Source organism: Dipodomys merriami, unplaced genomic scaffold, assembly GCF_024711535.1.
Source record: "Dipodomys merriami isolate MVZ:Mamm:240054 unplaced genomic scaffold, mDipMer1.0.p SCAF_3, whole genome shotgun sequence".
Lineage (NCBI taxonomy): Eukaryota > Metazoa > Chordata > Mammalia > Rodentia > Heteromyidae > Dipodomys > Dipodomys merriami.
In genome coordinates, this window is record NW_027204492.1 from 16365600 (window position 1) to 16383366 (window position 17767).

The 17767-nt window shown below is 40.6% G+C and overlaps 1 protein-coding gene across 1 annotated transcript in view; it reads left to right on the forward strand.

The window, feature by feature from the left end:
- Gpc4 (glypican 4) overlaps positions 1-17767 on the forward strand; it is a 119825-nt gene that overhangs the window by 76720 nt on the left and 25338 nt on the right. The window contains exon 3 of the mRNA XM_070039710.1: positions 16763-17154. Coding sequence (XP_069895811.1) covers positions 16763-17154 — 392 coding nt within the window. The remainder of the gene's footprint in view (positions 1-16762; positions 17155-17767) is intronic.

A 17767-nucleotide genomic window follows, 5' to 3' on the forward strand; every position in this document is an offset into this window, starting at 1 on the left:
AACCTTGAGATGGTGGTTCTTAAAAATGGCCACAAGGAGACTTCATCATAGAATTCAGAAGGGAACATAAATCTTGTTCTTTTGTAATGGCTCTCCTGTTAGCAGGATGATGTGGTAGAGATAAAGCTATTTCCAAGGCTCAAGGCACCCTTCTTATTAGATGTGTCAGTTTGTGGAGTAGAAACAGAGTGCTTACACATAGGGCCTGCTGGTTTAGCTATTTTTTTTCCCCTTCCATTCCCCAGGGTTTTATTTCAGTACTCCTGTGATCCCAATGTGTCGGGTTTTTTTGGGTTTTCTTGTAAGAAAGCCATACGGAGAAATTTTATCCATGTTAGCATATGTTTTTTGTTTTTTTTTTTAAATTGTAGCTTTATCACTTTCCAAACATAGGAGACCAAGTGACAATGAAATGCCAGTTTCTTTCTTTCTTTTTCTTCTTTAAGTAGTTGTACAAAGGAGTTGCCATTGCACAGAGCAGTTTATGAATACAATATATCTTGATCAGTGTTACCTCTTTTAATATTCTCACCCACCCCTCCTGACCCACCTGTCCATCATTCTTCTCATTTTGTGGGGTACACATCCAGTTTATTTTTTCTGACTGCAAATTAAAATACAGCATGGACAATGAAGTTAATGAGCACCAATTAACCTTTTAGTGTGTGTGGAGGGGTAGTAGCTGAAATGTCTTTGGAGATCCGAACAGCTGGGATTCTTTGAAGATTTTTTTAAAAAAATATTTGTGTGTTTGGTTGGTTGCTGGTGGGGTTTGAACACAGGACCTGAGCTCTTTTGCTGAAGGTGAGCACTCTACCACTTGAGCCACAGCTCCACTTCCGGTTTTCTGGTGGTTCATTGGAGATAAGAGCCTCATAGACTTTCCTCCTAAGAATGGCTTTAAATCACGATTCTCAGTTGTCAGCCTCTTGACATAGGCAGGATTACAGGCATAAGCTCCTGGCACCTTGGTGTTGATCAGTTGATTTTTAAGGCTACTAGCACCTTGCTGACATTTTCAAGACCTAATCAAGGATGAGGAATAAAGTGCTTTAGTGGTGAGTGTCTCAAGTCTCAGAAATTCAAATTCGGTGGTAGGTTCTTTTATTAAGAAATTGTCCACATAATTATAAAAGCCAAATCTTGAGGCTGATACAAATAGAAGGGAGGAAGTGTTGGAGAAAGCAGCAAGATGGTGGCTGAGGAACTGAGAAGGGCAGCCAAGGTTGCACAAGGACAGCCAGGGACATTCAGTGAGGAAATAGATGACACACAGAAACATTCAAGCCAAGCATTGGTGCCTGCATCCGTAATCCTAGCTATTCAGGAAGCTGAGATCTGAGGATCACAATTCAAGGCTAGCTCCAGCAGGAAAATCCATGGACTCTCATCTCCATTGAAGCAAGAAAAAAAAACCCAGAAATGGAGATGCACTTCTTAAGTAGTAAGAGTACCACCAGCCTTGAGCAAAAAAGGCAATTTAAGTGTGTGATGCCCTGAGTTCATGCCCTAGGACCAGCAGAAAAATCAACATGTAGCTGGGTACCAGTGGCTCATGCCTGTAATCCTAGCTACTCAGGAAGCTGAGAACTGAGGATCGCAGTTCAAAGCCAGCCCAGGCAGAAAAGTCCATGACTCTTACCTCCAATTAATCACCTGAAAACTAGAAGTGGCGCTGTGGCTCAAGTGGTAGAGCGCTTGCCTTGAGCTGCAGAGCTAAGGGACAGCACCCAGGCTGAGTTCAAGCCCCATGACTGACAAAAAAAAAAAATTGGAGCAAGCAGGATTAAAGGAGCATTTGTCGCCATCTCTTAAGAATGTCCCATTTCATCCATGCTTATCATGTTTGTGAGGTTCTGCTTTTTCCTAAGGCAAGAACGATTACGTTTTCATAACCTTCTTCATAAGACTCTTACTTTCAGAGCTTGCCTTCTATTACCAGAAATGATCTCCATTGTCCAGTTTTCCATCCTCCCACTTTGGTTGACCCTAGATCAGATTCTCATGCCAGCTCTGGGCTTTTCAAACCAACAGATTTGAGGAGCAAATCTTTTTTTTCCAGTTCCTTTGATCTCTAAAGGCTTTTTATTGTTGTTGTTCTATACTTTCAATTTTCTATCGCTTCTACAGCTTAAGGGACTGTGTAGTATATAAATTTAGTGTGTTTTAATTTATGATCCTGTATATGTGTGTGTGTATGTTCAAATCTAGGTGAAATGAGAGAATACTTTTTTTTCTTTCAGCATTTTCTTATCTCCTTTTGCAAGGTTCCCATGATTCCTGTGCTTTAAGTATGTGCCTCTGAATTTAAGGCCCTGCTTCTGTGTTTTTCTATAGTATACTCCCTTTGAAATCCATTGTTAATTTAGAATGATCTTAAGCTAGGAGACATCCAGTCAGAGCTTGACAGTCAGAGCTAGCTGCTCCCCCCTATTGGCCAGTAGTGGTATTTTTGGTAGTAAAGCTTCTAATTAACTTAGATGAATCAGTTGTCTCATGAATATGCTAATCAGATGAAAGTCAGTTATACGAGAAGGAGGGGTGTGTTCGGGAAGAATTGCTTGGCAAAAGAAATACAAATAGTAGGGCATAATCTATTTTGGGGGGATCACAGTATAAACACCTACCCCCCAAATATCTGGCATTTTGTAAGAGCATTGTTTTGTTTTTTAAAGAAACATAATAAAATTCAAAAACCCCAAATAAGATTAAGATAGTTTCAGCCACTGTGTTAAATAGGTTTTTGAATTACATAGTAAAAATGATATTACATCTGGAAGAACTATTGCTAAACAACGCCATGAATCAAACCATTTGCTAGATATTTTATATAGTAAAAGCAATCTTAATCTACTAAAGCTGTTTCATGTTTGTCTGTTGGGCAGACTCTTCAAACGTCCTTTAGGAGCAAATTGAGCACCCTTAGATGAGAGGCAGAACAATGAATTGTCAGCCGGTGACTCAAGGCAAATGAAGTGGGTCTCAGTTTTCCCATCAGCAAAATGAGGGGGTTGAGCTAGATGCCTCTCTGAAAACCCTTTCAATTCTGAAAATTCTGTGAGTCTTTCAAACCAGCTGCTTTAGTAAAAGGTCTTACAAGATGATAATTAGCCATCTGTATGTAGGATAGCCTCTATTTTCTTCTATCATTTCTTAACCCTCAGCTACTTTCGCCAGGTCTTTGAAAACCCACCCATGAGCCTGCAGCTCGTTAGCTTCAATAATGGTAGACATTTTGTGAATTCGCTGAAAATGCAAATAAAGGAAATCATTGTCCATCCTGTCTCTCGCCATGGCTGTGTAAAGCTGAGAGCCTACCCTTCTCTTAAGCCCTCAAACCCTTTTGTTTCCTAGCATCTCACAGACTTAGCTGATGGAAAGTGTTTTGTTTGAAGTTTATATTGGTCATCGCTTCTTTAAGCTGGTAGGAGAATGCCATGTGGCGGCTCAATGAGTCAAGTGCATTTGACTCCATAGTCCCATGAATGACAATGGAGTTGAGCTTGCTGTTCACCTTAAAAGACAAATAAGGCCAGGAGCTGGTGGCTCACACTTGTAATCCTAGCCACGCTGGAGGCTGAGATCTGAGGATCATGGTTCAAAGCCAGCCCAGGCAGGAAAGTCCATGAGACTCTGATCTCCAACAAACTACTTAGGAAAATTTGGGAGTAGAGCTGTGGTTCAAGTGGTAGATTGGTAGTCTTGAGCAAAAAAGCTTAGGGGCAATGCCAGGTTCTGAGTTCAAGCCCCTGGACTGTCATTGCTCTCCCACCCCCAATGACAGTTTTAAAGAAATTTTATTCACATAGGAAATACTAACTAGGCGTTACTTGAAGAAGGAATGTATATATAGTTTGATATGAGTGATGTGACAATATATATTTTCGTAGGAAATAGGTAGGAAGGAAATTTAATAAGGTATTGGTGCTGTCTTAGGGCTGTGGAATTATGGGCATATTCTCCATGCCTGTCATTTTTAAATTGCTATAGTGAGGAATACTTTTCAGAAAAACATTGTACTTTCTTGATAAAAATAAAATGCAGGAATCACTTTGGTGATTTTAAAAATAACATTTTTATTGAGCTCACTGCTCATGGTAGACAATTTGGAAAAGGCAGTAAAATATATTGTGGCTTCCCATGATTACACTGACTAATGGGAAATAAGATTACTTTTAAGAGCATGAAGAAATATTATTTTTCTTCCTATAAAATGTCATTGTGGAGGGAAAAAAAAAACCTTTATTAGCCTACCCATTGTGGAAAACAGTATGGACTTTTCTCTCACATATATATGCCAGTGGTCCTATGCTGGGTATATACCAAAAGGAATAAAATCCATGTGTCAGACACTGATACACCCATATTCATTACTATATTATCTGCAATAGCCATATATGGGACCCTACTGTAAGTCTCCATCAACTGATGCACAACGAAAATACACTGTGAAATACTGTTCAGCCAGACAAACAAATGAAATCCTGTCATTGTTTGCTTGTTTTTGTTTTTTTGTCAGCCATGGGGCTTGAACTTAGGGCCTGGCCACTGTTTCTGACCTTTTTTGCTCAAGGCTAGTGCTCTACTACTTTGAGTCACCATGTCACTTCCAGTTTTCTGGTGGTTCATTGCAGAAAAGACTCTCATGGACTTCCCTGCCTGGGATGGCTTTGAACTACCACCCTCAGATCTTAGCTCCTGAGTAGCCAGGATTATAGGCATGAGACACCAGCACCCAGCTTAAATCCTGTCATTTGTGATTTTTTTTGATGAACCTAGAGAATAACATAGTAAGTGAAATTAGAAAGACAAATACTGTATGTTCTTACTCACAAGTGGAATGTAAAACTGTTAATCCCACCAGGCACCTGTGGCTCATGCCTGTAATCCTAACTATTCAAGAAGCTGAGATGTGAGGATCATGATTCAAAGCCAGCCTGGGCAAGAAAGTACACGAGACTCCTATCTCCAATTAACTCTCCACAAAAGACAAGTAGAACCATGGCTTAGGTGGTAAAGCACTAGCCTTGAAAGAAAAAGTATAGAGTCAGCACCCAGACCCTGAGTTCAAGCCCCAGGACTAGCACCAAAAAGAAGGAAAGAAAGAAAGAAAAATGACCCTTGATTCCCAGCACCATTGTATTTACCTCATTTTTTTTTATGTCTGTAGATATAACATGTACTTACATGCAACTGAAATGAAGTCATGGGTTTCTATATCACTCATGGCATCCATCATAATTGATTATGCAATTTGATGTTCTGATCTTTCTCTTGATTAGAGGTCATGAACAGATAAGACTATGACGAATTTTGTATGTGAAGTCATCTGATAAATACACAGAAAGTTCAGCATTTGGAGTGCTTCGAAGCTTTCTAGCTCTCTCCAGAATCCTACTAAACACTGAGACTGATTTTTCATTGGAATGGATATTCTGAGCCCATTTCCCTGGTCACCTCAGCTATAGACAAGGATCCTGAGAGGTAAACTTACTCCAGACTTACCTACTAAGCCAGGTAGTTCACACTGGCAATCCTAGGTACTCTGGGTGGCTGAGGTCTGAGGATCTTGGTTCAAGGTCAGCCCAGGCAGGAAAGCCCCAGAGACTCTTATCTCCAAGGAACCACCAGAAAACCGGAAGTGACTCAAAGTGTTAGAGCAAAAGAGTGATTGAGCAAAAGAGTGATTGAGCAAAAGAGAGTTCAAGCCTTATTGACCAACAGAAAGAAAATAAATAGGAGCATAACTCCTTATGTTTTCATAACAGTTTGAAGAGTATGATTTGTAGCCTTTATAAAGAGACTTCTTTTCTCAGGAATTTTGTTGATGATGGTGGTGACCGGATGTTTGCATAACACCCCAAGGCAGTGAAATGTGGCATTTACAATAAAGGAGAAATTAATCTTTATATATATATATGACAGTTTCCTAATAATATAAATACATGGTGATCATTGATAGCACTAAGCAAATGCATTGAATAGATCGAGCTTCTATCTGTCAAGATCAACAGTTAATTTCAGAATGCATTCTAGCTCTCTGATCAATAGGCAGCCAATTGTTTATAATGAAGTAGCTAACAGCATTTAATAGCAGAACTGGAGGTCCTTTGTGCTTTTTCAAGAATTTTGAATGTTTATTTCATGGGAGGCAAGTGACTGGCAGCAGAAATTCCAGAGGTACCTCGATGTTGTTTTTTGTGAAAAGTGGATATTTATATAGAAGACTTTTCTAAAGAATTGTTTTGCATTTTTACTTTGGATTTTCCCATGTTGAATCAGTCCTCTTTACCCTGAAAATAATTCCATTGTGGATATGGAAAATGCTTCCTGTCCTCTGTCTTAACTCCTTGTATTGAGCTGACTTCTGACAAATAAGGTAATATGCAAATGAGAGGTGAAGACTGACCAATCTCATTGATTTTTAAAGTGTTTCCTATGTGTCTGATGGCGATGGCATTGTCTCTCTGAGTCTAATGTAAACTCTCTTCCCAGGGTTTAATATTTCTCCATTCCTTAATTGTCACTCAGTAGTTGCTTCCAGGTTCATAGATAACTAGGACAACATGTCACAATCTTGGAAGGTAAGCATGTTAGCATCTCCCTTGGAATAAGGAGCTCCTAGTTTGATTAGGCCTTAGGTGTTCTTAGCAGACCTCCTGAGATGGATTATGTTTGAATCTATGAGACAAGATAAAAGCCAGTCTTAAAAGCTTTTAAAGAATTGTTGATATAAAGAAATCTTAAGCCCAGTGCTGGTGGTGGCTCAGGCCTGTAATCCTAGCTACTCAGGAGGCTGAGATCCAAGGATCACAGTTCAAAGTTCACCCTGTCAGGGAAGTCTATGGGACTCTTATCTCCAATGAACCACCACAAAACTGGAAGCAGAGCTGGGGCTCAATGTGGTAGAGCACTAGCCTTGAGCAGAAAAAGCTCAAGGGATAGTGCTCAGGCCCAAGTTGAAGCCCCATGTCTAAGAAAGACAAAAGGAATTCTAAGGGTGACAATATCCCTTTGTGTTTTCTTGGTAGTGCCTATGTAATGAACATCTACTTTGTGCCAGACATGGTCCAGTATTGGATAAGAGAGAATAGCCTTGTTTTATAAATGAGCAACAGAGACTCAAATAAGGTAGACCTTTTGCCCAATCATGGTCTTATAGCTACCAAATAAACATCATGCTTTTCCCACTGTACCACCATCCCTTAGTCAGAAGCTCAACAACTAGCAACTGTTTGAGACTTACAATCTGTGTATTTAAATCTCCAAAATGAAAATTGTAAACAAAATAAACCCTGATCACAGACCCTATATTTCATATGCTTGTTACCTACTTTCTTGACTTTACTGCAGACTCTGAGCAGCACTTTTTTTTCTTTCCTGAACACAAGCACTTGTTGCAAAGGTAGTGAACTCAGCATCAGATCAGTGTACAACTCAGACTTGCACTACTCTTGATTCACTTCCTTAGTCATCGTGTATATTGATTTCAGGCATAATGATCATGATAGATGATTGCTAGGTGTCTCAGACAAGTCTTTGTTAGCTGTGAGGATTTGACTCTGATCCTCAGGTACAAGAATAAGTGGGAGATTTTTGCAGATGACATGATACTATATCTTCACGATCCCAAAAACTCCATCCCCAAGCTCTTAGAAATCATAAATCACTTCTGCAAAGTAGCAGGATACAAAAATCAACCCACAAAAATCAGTTGCCTTCATGTACACTGACAATGTACAAGCAGAAAGGGAAATAAAGGGAGAAACCTCATTCAAAATAACCTCCCCAAAAATAAAATATTTAGGAATTAACCTAACCAAAGATGTAAAAGAGCTATTTAATGAAAACTATAAAAAGTTAAAGAAAGAAATTGCAGAAGACACTAGGAAATGGAAAGACCTCCCATGCTCTTGGATAGGCAGACTTAATATAGTGAAAATGGCAATACTGCCAAAATTAATATACAAATTCAATGCAATTCCTATTAAAATCCCAATGATGTACATCTCTGAAATACGGAAAACCGTCCAAAAATTCATATGGAACAACAAAAGACCTAGAATAGCCAAAACAATTCTAGGGAATAAAGACAACATGGGAGGGATATCCATGCCTAACTTCAAACTCTACTATAGAGCCATAATATCAAAGACAGCATGATACTGGCACAAAAACAGACCCAAAGACCAATGGAATAGAAGATCCAGAAATAAATCCACAGGCCTACAGTCAGCTGATATTTGACAAAGGAGCCAAAGACATACAATGGAAGAAACAGCCTCTTCAACCACTGGTGCTGGGAAAACTGGGCAGCCACATGCAGAAGACTAAAAGTGGACCCCAGCCTATCACCATGCACCAACATCAACTCAAAATGGATTAAAGACCTTAACATTAAACCTGAATCTCTGAAACTACTGCAGGACAGAGTAGGAGAGATACTTGAACTTATAGGCACAGGAAGGAACTTCCTGAACAGAGTCCCAGGGTCACAACAAATTGGAGAGAGACTCGACAAATGGGACTACCTTAAAATAAAAAGCTTCTGTACAGCTAAAGCTATCATAACCAAGATAGAAAGACAACCAATTAATTGGGAAAAAATATTTACCAGCAATGGATCAGACAAGGGGTTAATATCCAGTATATACAGGGAACTCAAGAAACTAATCCCTCCCAAACCTAACAAACCAATTACCAAATGGGCAAGGGAACTAAAGAAAGACTTCTCAGATGAAGAGATAAAAATGGCAAAAAAACACATGAGGAAGTGTTCACCATCCCTGGTTGTGAAGGAAATGCAAATAAAGACAACCCTGAGATACCACCTTACCCCAGTTAGAATGTCCCACATCCTCAAGTCAGCCAATGACAAATGCTGGAGGGGATGTGGAGAAAAAGGAACCCTATTACACTGCTAGTGGGAATGTACACTTATACAACCACTTTGGAAAGCAGTCTGGAGGGTCCTTAGAAAGCTAAAGATTGACCTCCCTTACGACCCAGTCATACCACTTCTAGGCATCTACCCTGAAAACAGGAACCAATATACCAGGACACGTGCACCTCCATGTTTATTGCAGCACTGTTCACAATAGCTAGGATATGGAAACAACCCAGATGCCCCACCACAAATGAATAGATCCAAAAATTGTGGTATCTATATACAATGGAATATTATGCAGCCATCAGAAATGACAAAATAATGGCATGTGCAGAGAAATGGATGGAGCTAGAAGAAATCATGTTGAGTGAGGTAAGCCAAGAGCAAAGAGACAAACGGTACATGGTCTCCCTGATTAGTGGATGTTAAATCCAAAATGTTAGGTGATACGACAAAATTAACAGGACTTAAGAAACAAAGAACTCCTTATCTGGTGGAACCACTACTAAATATCCCCATGTTGCTGATCACATGTATGGTGTATATGTGTACACTGTTATATGTTATAGACTGTGATAGAAAATTTGCTCCAGGAAAGTTAGAATGAACTTGTGACTTTTAATGAGCATCACTATCCCACAATACTGTGAAATTTGGGAAATTATGTAATCACTTAATCACAATAAAAAAAAAAAAAACACCAGAAAACTAGAAGTGGCGCTATGGCTCAAGTGGTAGAGCATGAGCCTTGAGCTGAACTGCTCAGGGACAGCTCCCAGGCCTAGAGTTCAAGCCCCACGACTGACCAAAAAAAAACAAAATTGAGAAAGAGAGACAGATCTTTCATGTGATTGTTTCTAACATATTTATAATATTATGTCTTTGTTGCTTTGTATGTCCCTCCCCCATGGTATAACCCCTGCTTTCACTGTATTTGATGTCGGTATAATTTGTGGAGGGGAAGGGAAAAAACAAATAGTTAAAACAGGGATACAGGAGGACCCATTGCAACAATGAGATGTACAAGTCGTTATGTCAAAAAACGAACTTTACAACTTTAGTGGGGGGGACGGGGGGGGGATGGTAAGTGATGGTAAGGGGAAACAAAGGAGGAGGCTACAATGCTTGATAAGAAATGTACTCATTATCTTGCCCATGTAATTGTAACCCCTCTGTACAGTATTTTCACAATAAAAAAATACGTTTATAAAAAAAAAGAATAAGTGGGAGAAATCATGCTGAACGTGACAGGAATTAGTGAAGTTATTATTGATTGCTGTAGAACTGAATAGCTAATTTGTGTCCCCAGTCATGATCATAGCAAGAAAAGAGGGGCACTGATATTCATGCCTGTAATCCTTGCTACTCAGGAGGCTGAGATTTGAGGATCGAGGTTCAAAGCCAGCCCAGGTAGGAAAATTTGTGAGACTCTTATCTCCAATGAACCGCAAGTGGCACTGTGGTTCAAAGTGGTAGAGTGCTAGCCTGGAGCAAAAAGCGCTCAGCTCCAAGGCCCTGAGTTCAAGTCCCTTTATCAACCAAAAAAAAAAAAAAGGAAAGAGGGACGATAGAAATGGGGAAAAATTGTGTAAGAACATACAAAAATTGCTACTAGGAAGTACACAGGCAAAATGGTTATTTCCCCCCTTTTTATCCTAATAGGAAATTCTTAGACTATGGTTGATATTGTACCTAATTGGTACAGATTTCTGAATGCATGTTATGCCTGCATTCCTGATGAGATCCCTTTGAGGTAAAAAAAAAAAAAGAAAGAAACTCTTGGTAGGAATAGTTCATTTAACTGCACCAGTTAAAATAAGCCTAAGGAGAAATGAGCTAGCCCTTCTGGATCCTTTATATTTGTAACTTAATATGGACCCTAAAGAACCTTTTAAAAAGGAAAGGAAATAAATTTCTGGATAATGAAATGAATATACATATATATAGTAATATATCCATAGTTATATATAGTAATATAAAGTATATTATACTACATACTAAATAATACTAGATATACTATATATTATATACTTGCTTAGTATTATATGTTTTGTATATGTGTGTAGATATATATATATATACACACATACATACACACATATTTATACACACACACATATATGAAACACCAACTGAATCTCTTGTTTTGGTTTTTTTTGTTTGTTTGTTTTTTGTTTTGTTATTAGTGAGGCTTGAGAACTCTGGGCGTGGGCCTGGGCACTGTCCCTGAGCTCTTCAGTTTAAGGTGAGCACTTTACCTCTTAAGCCACAGTGCCACTTCCAGTTTTCTGGTGGTTCATTAGAGGTAAGAGTCTCATGGACTTTCCTGCTCTGGCTGGCTTTGTACTGCAACCCTTAGATCTCAACCTCCTAAGTAGTTAGGATTACAGGCGTGAGCCACCAGTGTCCAGCCAACTGAATCTCTTGAAGTACAAACTAGCATAAACACCCACATACATATACACATACATATACACATACATATACACATACATATACACATACATATACACATACATCAGTAGATGCTAAGTTTTTCCTAGACAGAATCCTGCAAATCACTGGAACTAATGTGAAGTTCACAGTAGTGCTGGGCACGTGTGAATTTCAAACCAGTCTCCTCTTCATTAGATCATTTCTTTTATATTCCCAAGTAAGCTACTTTTTATTATATGCAGCTGTATCAACCAGTAAAGCTTCTCATTAGAACGAGGAACTCTAGGAATGTTATATTTTTTTCGAATTTTTAGTGTCTTAGCCCTTGTTTGGCTAATAGCACTTTGAAGCCTAAAGGATGAACACGGACATTTTTTTTTTTGAAGTTTTAAAGTAGCTTGGTTTGCCACATTGAACCCCAGCAAATCAAGACGGTAGGTGCCATTCATTCAAAATGCAAGTGAGTAGTGAAAGCCGCTTTTAAATGAGTATGAAAGTTCTAGTGAAACAGTTCTTAACACCCAGTTTCTTCTGCTGTGTACCAGTTTTATGAGCAATATAATAAAAATCTAATTTTGCTTTTGGAATTCGTTCTGTTAGGTCATGAAATACTAACTGCACTGTGTTGACACAAAGCTTGCGTATTATGTTCTCAAAGATCAGATTGCCTTGCCTTGCCTTGCCTTACCTTGCCTTGCCTTGCCTTCCCTTCCCTTCCCTTCCCTTTCCTTTCCTTGTCTGTTTCCTTCCCTTTCCTTGTCTGTTTCCTTCCCTTTCCTTGTCTGTTTCTTTGCTGGTTCAGAGGCTTAAACTCACACTTCCTTGGCTTTCTTGCCCAGGGCTGGCAGTTTACCACTTGAGCCATGCTTATAGTCCACCATTTTGGTGGACTGGAGGTGGGAGTCTCAAGAATTTGTCTGCCTGGGCTGGCTTCGAACTGCAGTCCTCAGATCTCAGCCTCCTGAGTAGCTAGGATTATAGGCGTGAGCTACCACAACAACTGGGAACTAGGCTTTATTTTTCTAATGTGTGGGTATTCGGTGTGCATCACACCTGGACATATAATAATAGCACACTCCACTGGTATCTTTTTTTTCTCTTTTGCCAGTCCTGGGGTTGAAATTCTGGGTCTGGGTGCTATCCCTGAACTACTTTTGCTCAAGGAGAATACCACTTGAGCTGCAACACTGGAATAGTTTGTTGGAGATGAGTCTCACACAGTTTTCTGCCCGGGCTGGCTTTGAACCACGACTCTCAGATGTCAGCCTCCTGAGAAGCTAGGATTACAGTTGTGAGCCACCAGTGCCTGGCTTTCCACTATTATCTTTTTCTTTTCTTTTCTTTTTTCTTTTCTCCTCTTTTATTTCTTTCCTTTTCTTTTTTGCCAGTCCTGGGGTTTGAACTCAGGGCCTGAGCACTGTCCCAGAGCTTCTTTTGCTCAAGGCTAGCACTAGCATTCTACCACTTGAGCCACAGAGCCACAGCTGGCATTTTCTCTTTATGTGGTACTGAGGAATCAAACCTAGGGCTTCATGCATACTGGGCAAGCACTCTACCACTAAGCCACATTCCTAGCCCCTCCACTGGTATCTTTTATGCCCTGATCAGTCAGGACCATTTAGCAAGATGCTAGCAATTCAAGTATAGAAAGCATGGTAGCCTACATGACATTTAAAATTCCCTCTCATCCTTTGACTTCCCAACTTTGAAGTATGGTAAAGTGCTAACTCCTTTTAATCATGTATGTTAAGATTTAGTGCAGAGGTCTATAGAAGAAAATTGATTCACAAAACGGTACATAAAATGATTCTTGGGAATTCATTGGAGAGGGTATTTCTCTTCATTCAAACAGTATCCCTCATCCTCACTGCTTTGCACTCAGCCCCTGTGCTTGTGGCGATTGTTAAAAAAGTGATTTGGAAGAAGTTTCATCATTTCCAAATTTAGGTTATAACAGGATCATACATAGCTGGGCCCACTCTCAGGTTTCTGGTTCAGTTGGACAAGGACAAGAATTGGGTGGCCAGGTGCCTGCCAATATTGGGACTTGAATTCAGGGCCTGGGTGTTGTTCCTGAGCCTTTGCTATTGGAAATAAGAGTCTCACAGACTTTCTTGCCTGGGCTGGCTTCCAATCCTGATCCTCAGATCTCAACCTCCTGAGTAGCTCAGATATCCAGGCATGATGACCTGCGCCTGGCCTGAGTTTGCATTTCGAACTCGTGCCTCAGTGGTGCGGATGCAGTGGCCTCTGACCTGTGCGTGGAGAGCACCGGTGGTTGATTTATTGTAGGGTTTCTCATGGCCCCTGGAATATTTCAATTTGGTCACTAATGTGGATTGAAGGATGCCTGGAAAATTAGTAAATCATCTTTCTGTGTGAGCCTGAGAAGACTGGCCTGTCAGTCAGTGAACTGAGCGGAAAAGGAAGACTTGCCCTGCATGCAGGCAGCCCCATTCAACGGAATGGAGGCCACAATGGAATGGAATGACAAAAGAAGGGGGGGGGGGTAAGCTGGCTTTCACTGATGTGCACACTTGACCTTGTCAAGTGGGTGCATTTCCTGCTGTTGTAGTCTCTGGACATCACACTCCCGCATTCTTCAAAGTTTGAACACAGAATTGCAGGAGCAGCTCTGCAGGGAGCTTTCAGGCCTTTGACTTTGGACAGTGGTTGAATCACTGGCTTTGCTCTCATGCTGAGGCTTCTGGCTTCTTGTATTGAGTACCTTACATGTTTTCTTGCCTCTCAAGCCTACAGATGCCCAGTATGAGACTTTTCAGCTTCTGTGATTGTGTGAGCAAATCTAATATGTGTGTATGTGTATATTATAATATTTAAATACATAGGATACATAATATATAATATTACATATAATATATATGTTAAGTATATATTAGGTAGTTATATATATGTATATTATTTTTAAAGAGAGGAAAGTAGGAGAGGAGATTTGGTCTGAGGAAACCAGACAATATAGTTTTGCTATGTCTTTGTGCTTTCCTTTTTTTCCCCTCTCAATTTAAGGGGAGGACTTTGGGTTTTTTAATTAAAAAAAAAAAAGCCAAATGGAGATAATTTGACCTACCCATTTGTTCCCTCCATAAAGGAAGTCCAGTTTCTTTCTTTCTCTGAAGAAAGCCCCAGAAAATAAATGACCAGCAGAGAGAGACAGAAAGAGAAGCAATTCACAAAATTTGAAAATGTAGAATCACAAGGGACTATGGACTTTTAGCTCTGGAGAAAGTGTGGAGGGAGCCCTTAGGGTCCCCGGAGAAATCAGTATGGAATCTTCTGGCATGAAAGGAAAGCCACACACATAGATTTCCTCCCAAAAGGCTGCACTGGGTCCAGGTTTTTTGGAAAGAAGTCTTGGGGATGATTGCTGTCAGCCTGTGATTTGTCCTTGTAGCGTGGGAAGAGAGGAGTTCTGTGGCGCTAGTGCATTTTGATAAGCTTGCCAGCATTCTGGCTTTGAAGTCAGTGTCACATTTGCTTTCGGCTCCCTGTTCCCTTTGAGGCCGTTTCGTATTTGATGTGGTCCTTATATTTTGCTCTGGTATTTCTTATATTTCCTGCTTATAAACTTGATACTATGAGGTGTTTATTTTGATACCACACTAAGGGATTCTTGAAGAATGAATTGGTTGCCTGGCGCCGGTGGCTCAAGACTGTAATCCTAGCTACTCAGGAGGCTGACATCTGCAGATCATGGTTCAAAGCCAGCTAGGGCAGGAAACTGTGAGACTCTTATGTCCAATAAACTACTGAAAAACACCAGAAGTGGAGCTGTGGCTCAAGTGGTAGAGCTCTAGCCTTGAGCCAAAGAAGCTCAGGAAAAGAAAGAAAGAAAAAAGACAATGAATTAATGTTAGCAACAGATAACTCTGTGAGCTCCTCTTCTTACCGAAACAACCTTAGAAAAGCTGCAGGGGAAAAACAAAACAAATGTGTTATACTTAGGACATGAAAATCTCACGCTAGCCTATGGCTCTGTAGTGGTCAAAATATCCATGTGAAATAATCTGATCTTCCCATTTGTCTTTTGTTCAGTTGCCTTCTATGCCACCTTGCAATTTACCAAAGCTAGGGTTGGATCCTTTATGATCATTCTCTCTTTTCCCTTCTCCCCTTCACACTGCTGCCTACCGGCCATCAGAAAGAACACTAGAATGTCTTATGCTTTAGTATGGGTCTTTTAGGAACTGAAGGTCAACCTAGATACCCCCAAATTTATACTAATGTCACAGGAAATGCCCACACATCTATCTTCAGAAAATCTATGCTTGGCCAGGCGCTGGTGGCTCACGCCTGTAATCCTAGCTACTCAGGAGGCTGAGATCTGAGGATCGCGGTTCAAAGCCAGCCCGGGCAAGAGAGACCATGAGACTCCTATCTCCAATAAACCACCAGAAAACCGGAAGTGGCGCTGTAGCTCAAGTGGTAGAGTGCTCGCCTTGAGCTGAAGAGCTGAGGGACAGCACCCAGGCCCAGAGTTCAAGCCCCACGACCGACCAAAAAAAAAAAATCTATGCTTGCTTCTAAGGGTATTTCATTGTTTTTTTTTTTTTTTTTGTACGGGGGGGGGGGAGGGAGGCATTCATGGGGCTTGAACTCAGGGCCTGGGCACTGTCCCTGAGCTCTTTTGTTCAAGGCTAGTACTCTACCATTTTGAGCTACAGCTCCACTTCTGTTTTTCAAGTGGTTCATTGGAGATCAGAGTCTCACAGATGTTCCTGTCTGGATTGGCTTCAACCTGCAATCCTCAGATCTCAGCCTCCAGAGTAGCTAGAATTACAGGTGTGAGCTAGCAGCGCCTACCTCATTATGGCTTGTGCTTTTTTGTTTGGTTGTTTTTTTTGTTTTGTTTTGTTTTGTTTCGTTTTTCACTAGCATGTTCCAGGCATGCCATGTGGATATAAGGAGAAAAAAAAAAGGAAGAAAACCTCATGCCCACATAAAATAACAATTGTTGAAAACACCTGTCTTTATCTTAGGTTATAATTACCAGGCAGGATTCACTTTGCTCTAGTAAAATGTTGTGGAAAACCACTTATTCCAGACATCCCAGGCCCATTTATACCCTATCTTTTTCTCTTTTTTTAATGGTAGTGGGAATAGCCCTACTATTCCTGAGAGCTGGTGGCTTAAAATTGCTTTTTTCTCTTTTCTTAGATATAATCTGGCCCGTAGCACGCATTTGAGCCAATAGTTCTCCTGCCATTGACACATGTTCTGAGATGCCCAAATTCTCAGTTAATTCAGATCGGTTTTCCAATTTACTTTCTTGAGTTTGAGTTTTGTTTTTCCATTTCCAAATTTACCTCCAAAAGCACTCCGTAGTTTTCCTAACTAAAGTGTGTGTGTGTGGGGGGGGAGTCTCTTCTTTTCTTTCCTCCAATTTTTAACTTTTTTTTTCTTTTTCGATGTTGTTTGTAGAATTTTTCAAAGAACTCCTTGAAAATGCAGAGAAATCTCTGAATGATATGTTTGTGAAGACCTATGGCCACTTATACACGCAGAATGCAGAGCTCTTTAAAGATCTGTTCGTGGAGTTGAAGCGTTACTACGTGGCGGGGAACGTGAACCTGGAGGAAATGCTCAATGACTTCTGGGCTCGCCTTCTGGAGCGCATGTTCCGCCTGGTGAATTCTCAGTACCACTTCACCGATGAGTATCTGGAATGTGTGAGCAAGTACACGGAGCAGCTGAAGCCCTTTGGGGATGTCCCCCGGAAATTAAAGCTTCAGGTCACTCGTGCTTTCGTAGCAGCCCGTACTTTTGCTCAAGGCTTAGCTGTGGCGAGAGATGTAGTGGGCAAAGTCTCCGTGGTAAGTGCTGTTGGCATTTTCTGGCTTTGGTTCGGTTTGCTTTGGGATCCCTGTAAGAGAAGTTTGTGAAAGATTTTTAAAAAAAAATCAGCCGGGGATTGGGGGAGGGGTGGCGGAGAGGCAGGTGGCTCACACCTGTAATCCTAGCTGCTCTGGAGGCTGGGTTTTGAGGATGTTGGTTGGAGGCTAATTCAGGAAGGAAAGTCCATCAGACTCTTCAGTGAACCACCAAAAAACTGGAAGTGGTGCTGTGGCTGCAAGTGGCAAAGCACTAGCCTTCACTTCTTGGGCCCTGAGTTCAAGCCCCATGAATGCCTCCTCTCACCAGTGGGGGGGGAGGCCCCCCCCAAAAAAAAAGATCACTAGAATTTTGTTCATTGAATACTATCTCTCTCTGCTTTCTCACATTTTGTCCTTATGTATATACCTTTTATAGTTAAGAGCACAATGGTGAATGGCTTTGTAACATTGTTATTTTCTCTACATTCCTTCCTGGCCATTCTTAGAAGCAAGATGGATGTTCACTTTGGACTCTTTATTCCATTTATTATTGTTGTTATTGTTGTTATTAGTGTATGTATGTACTGGTCCTGGAGCTTGAACTTGGAATCTG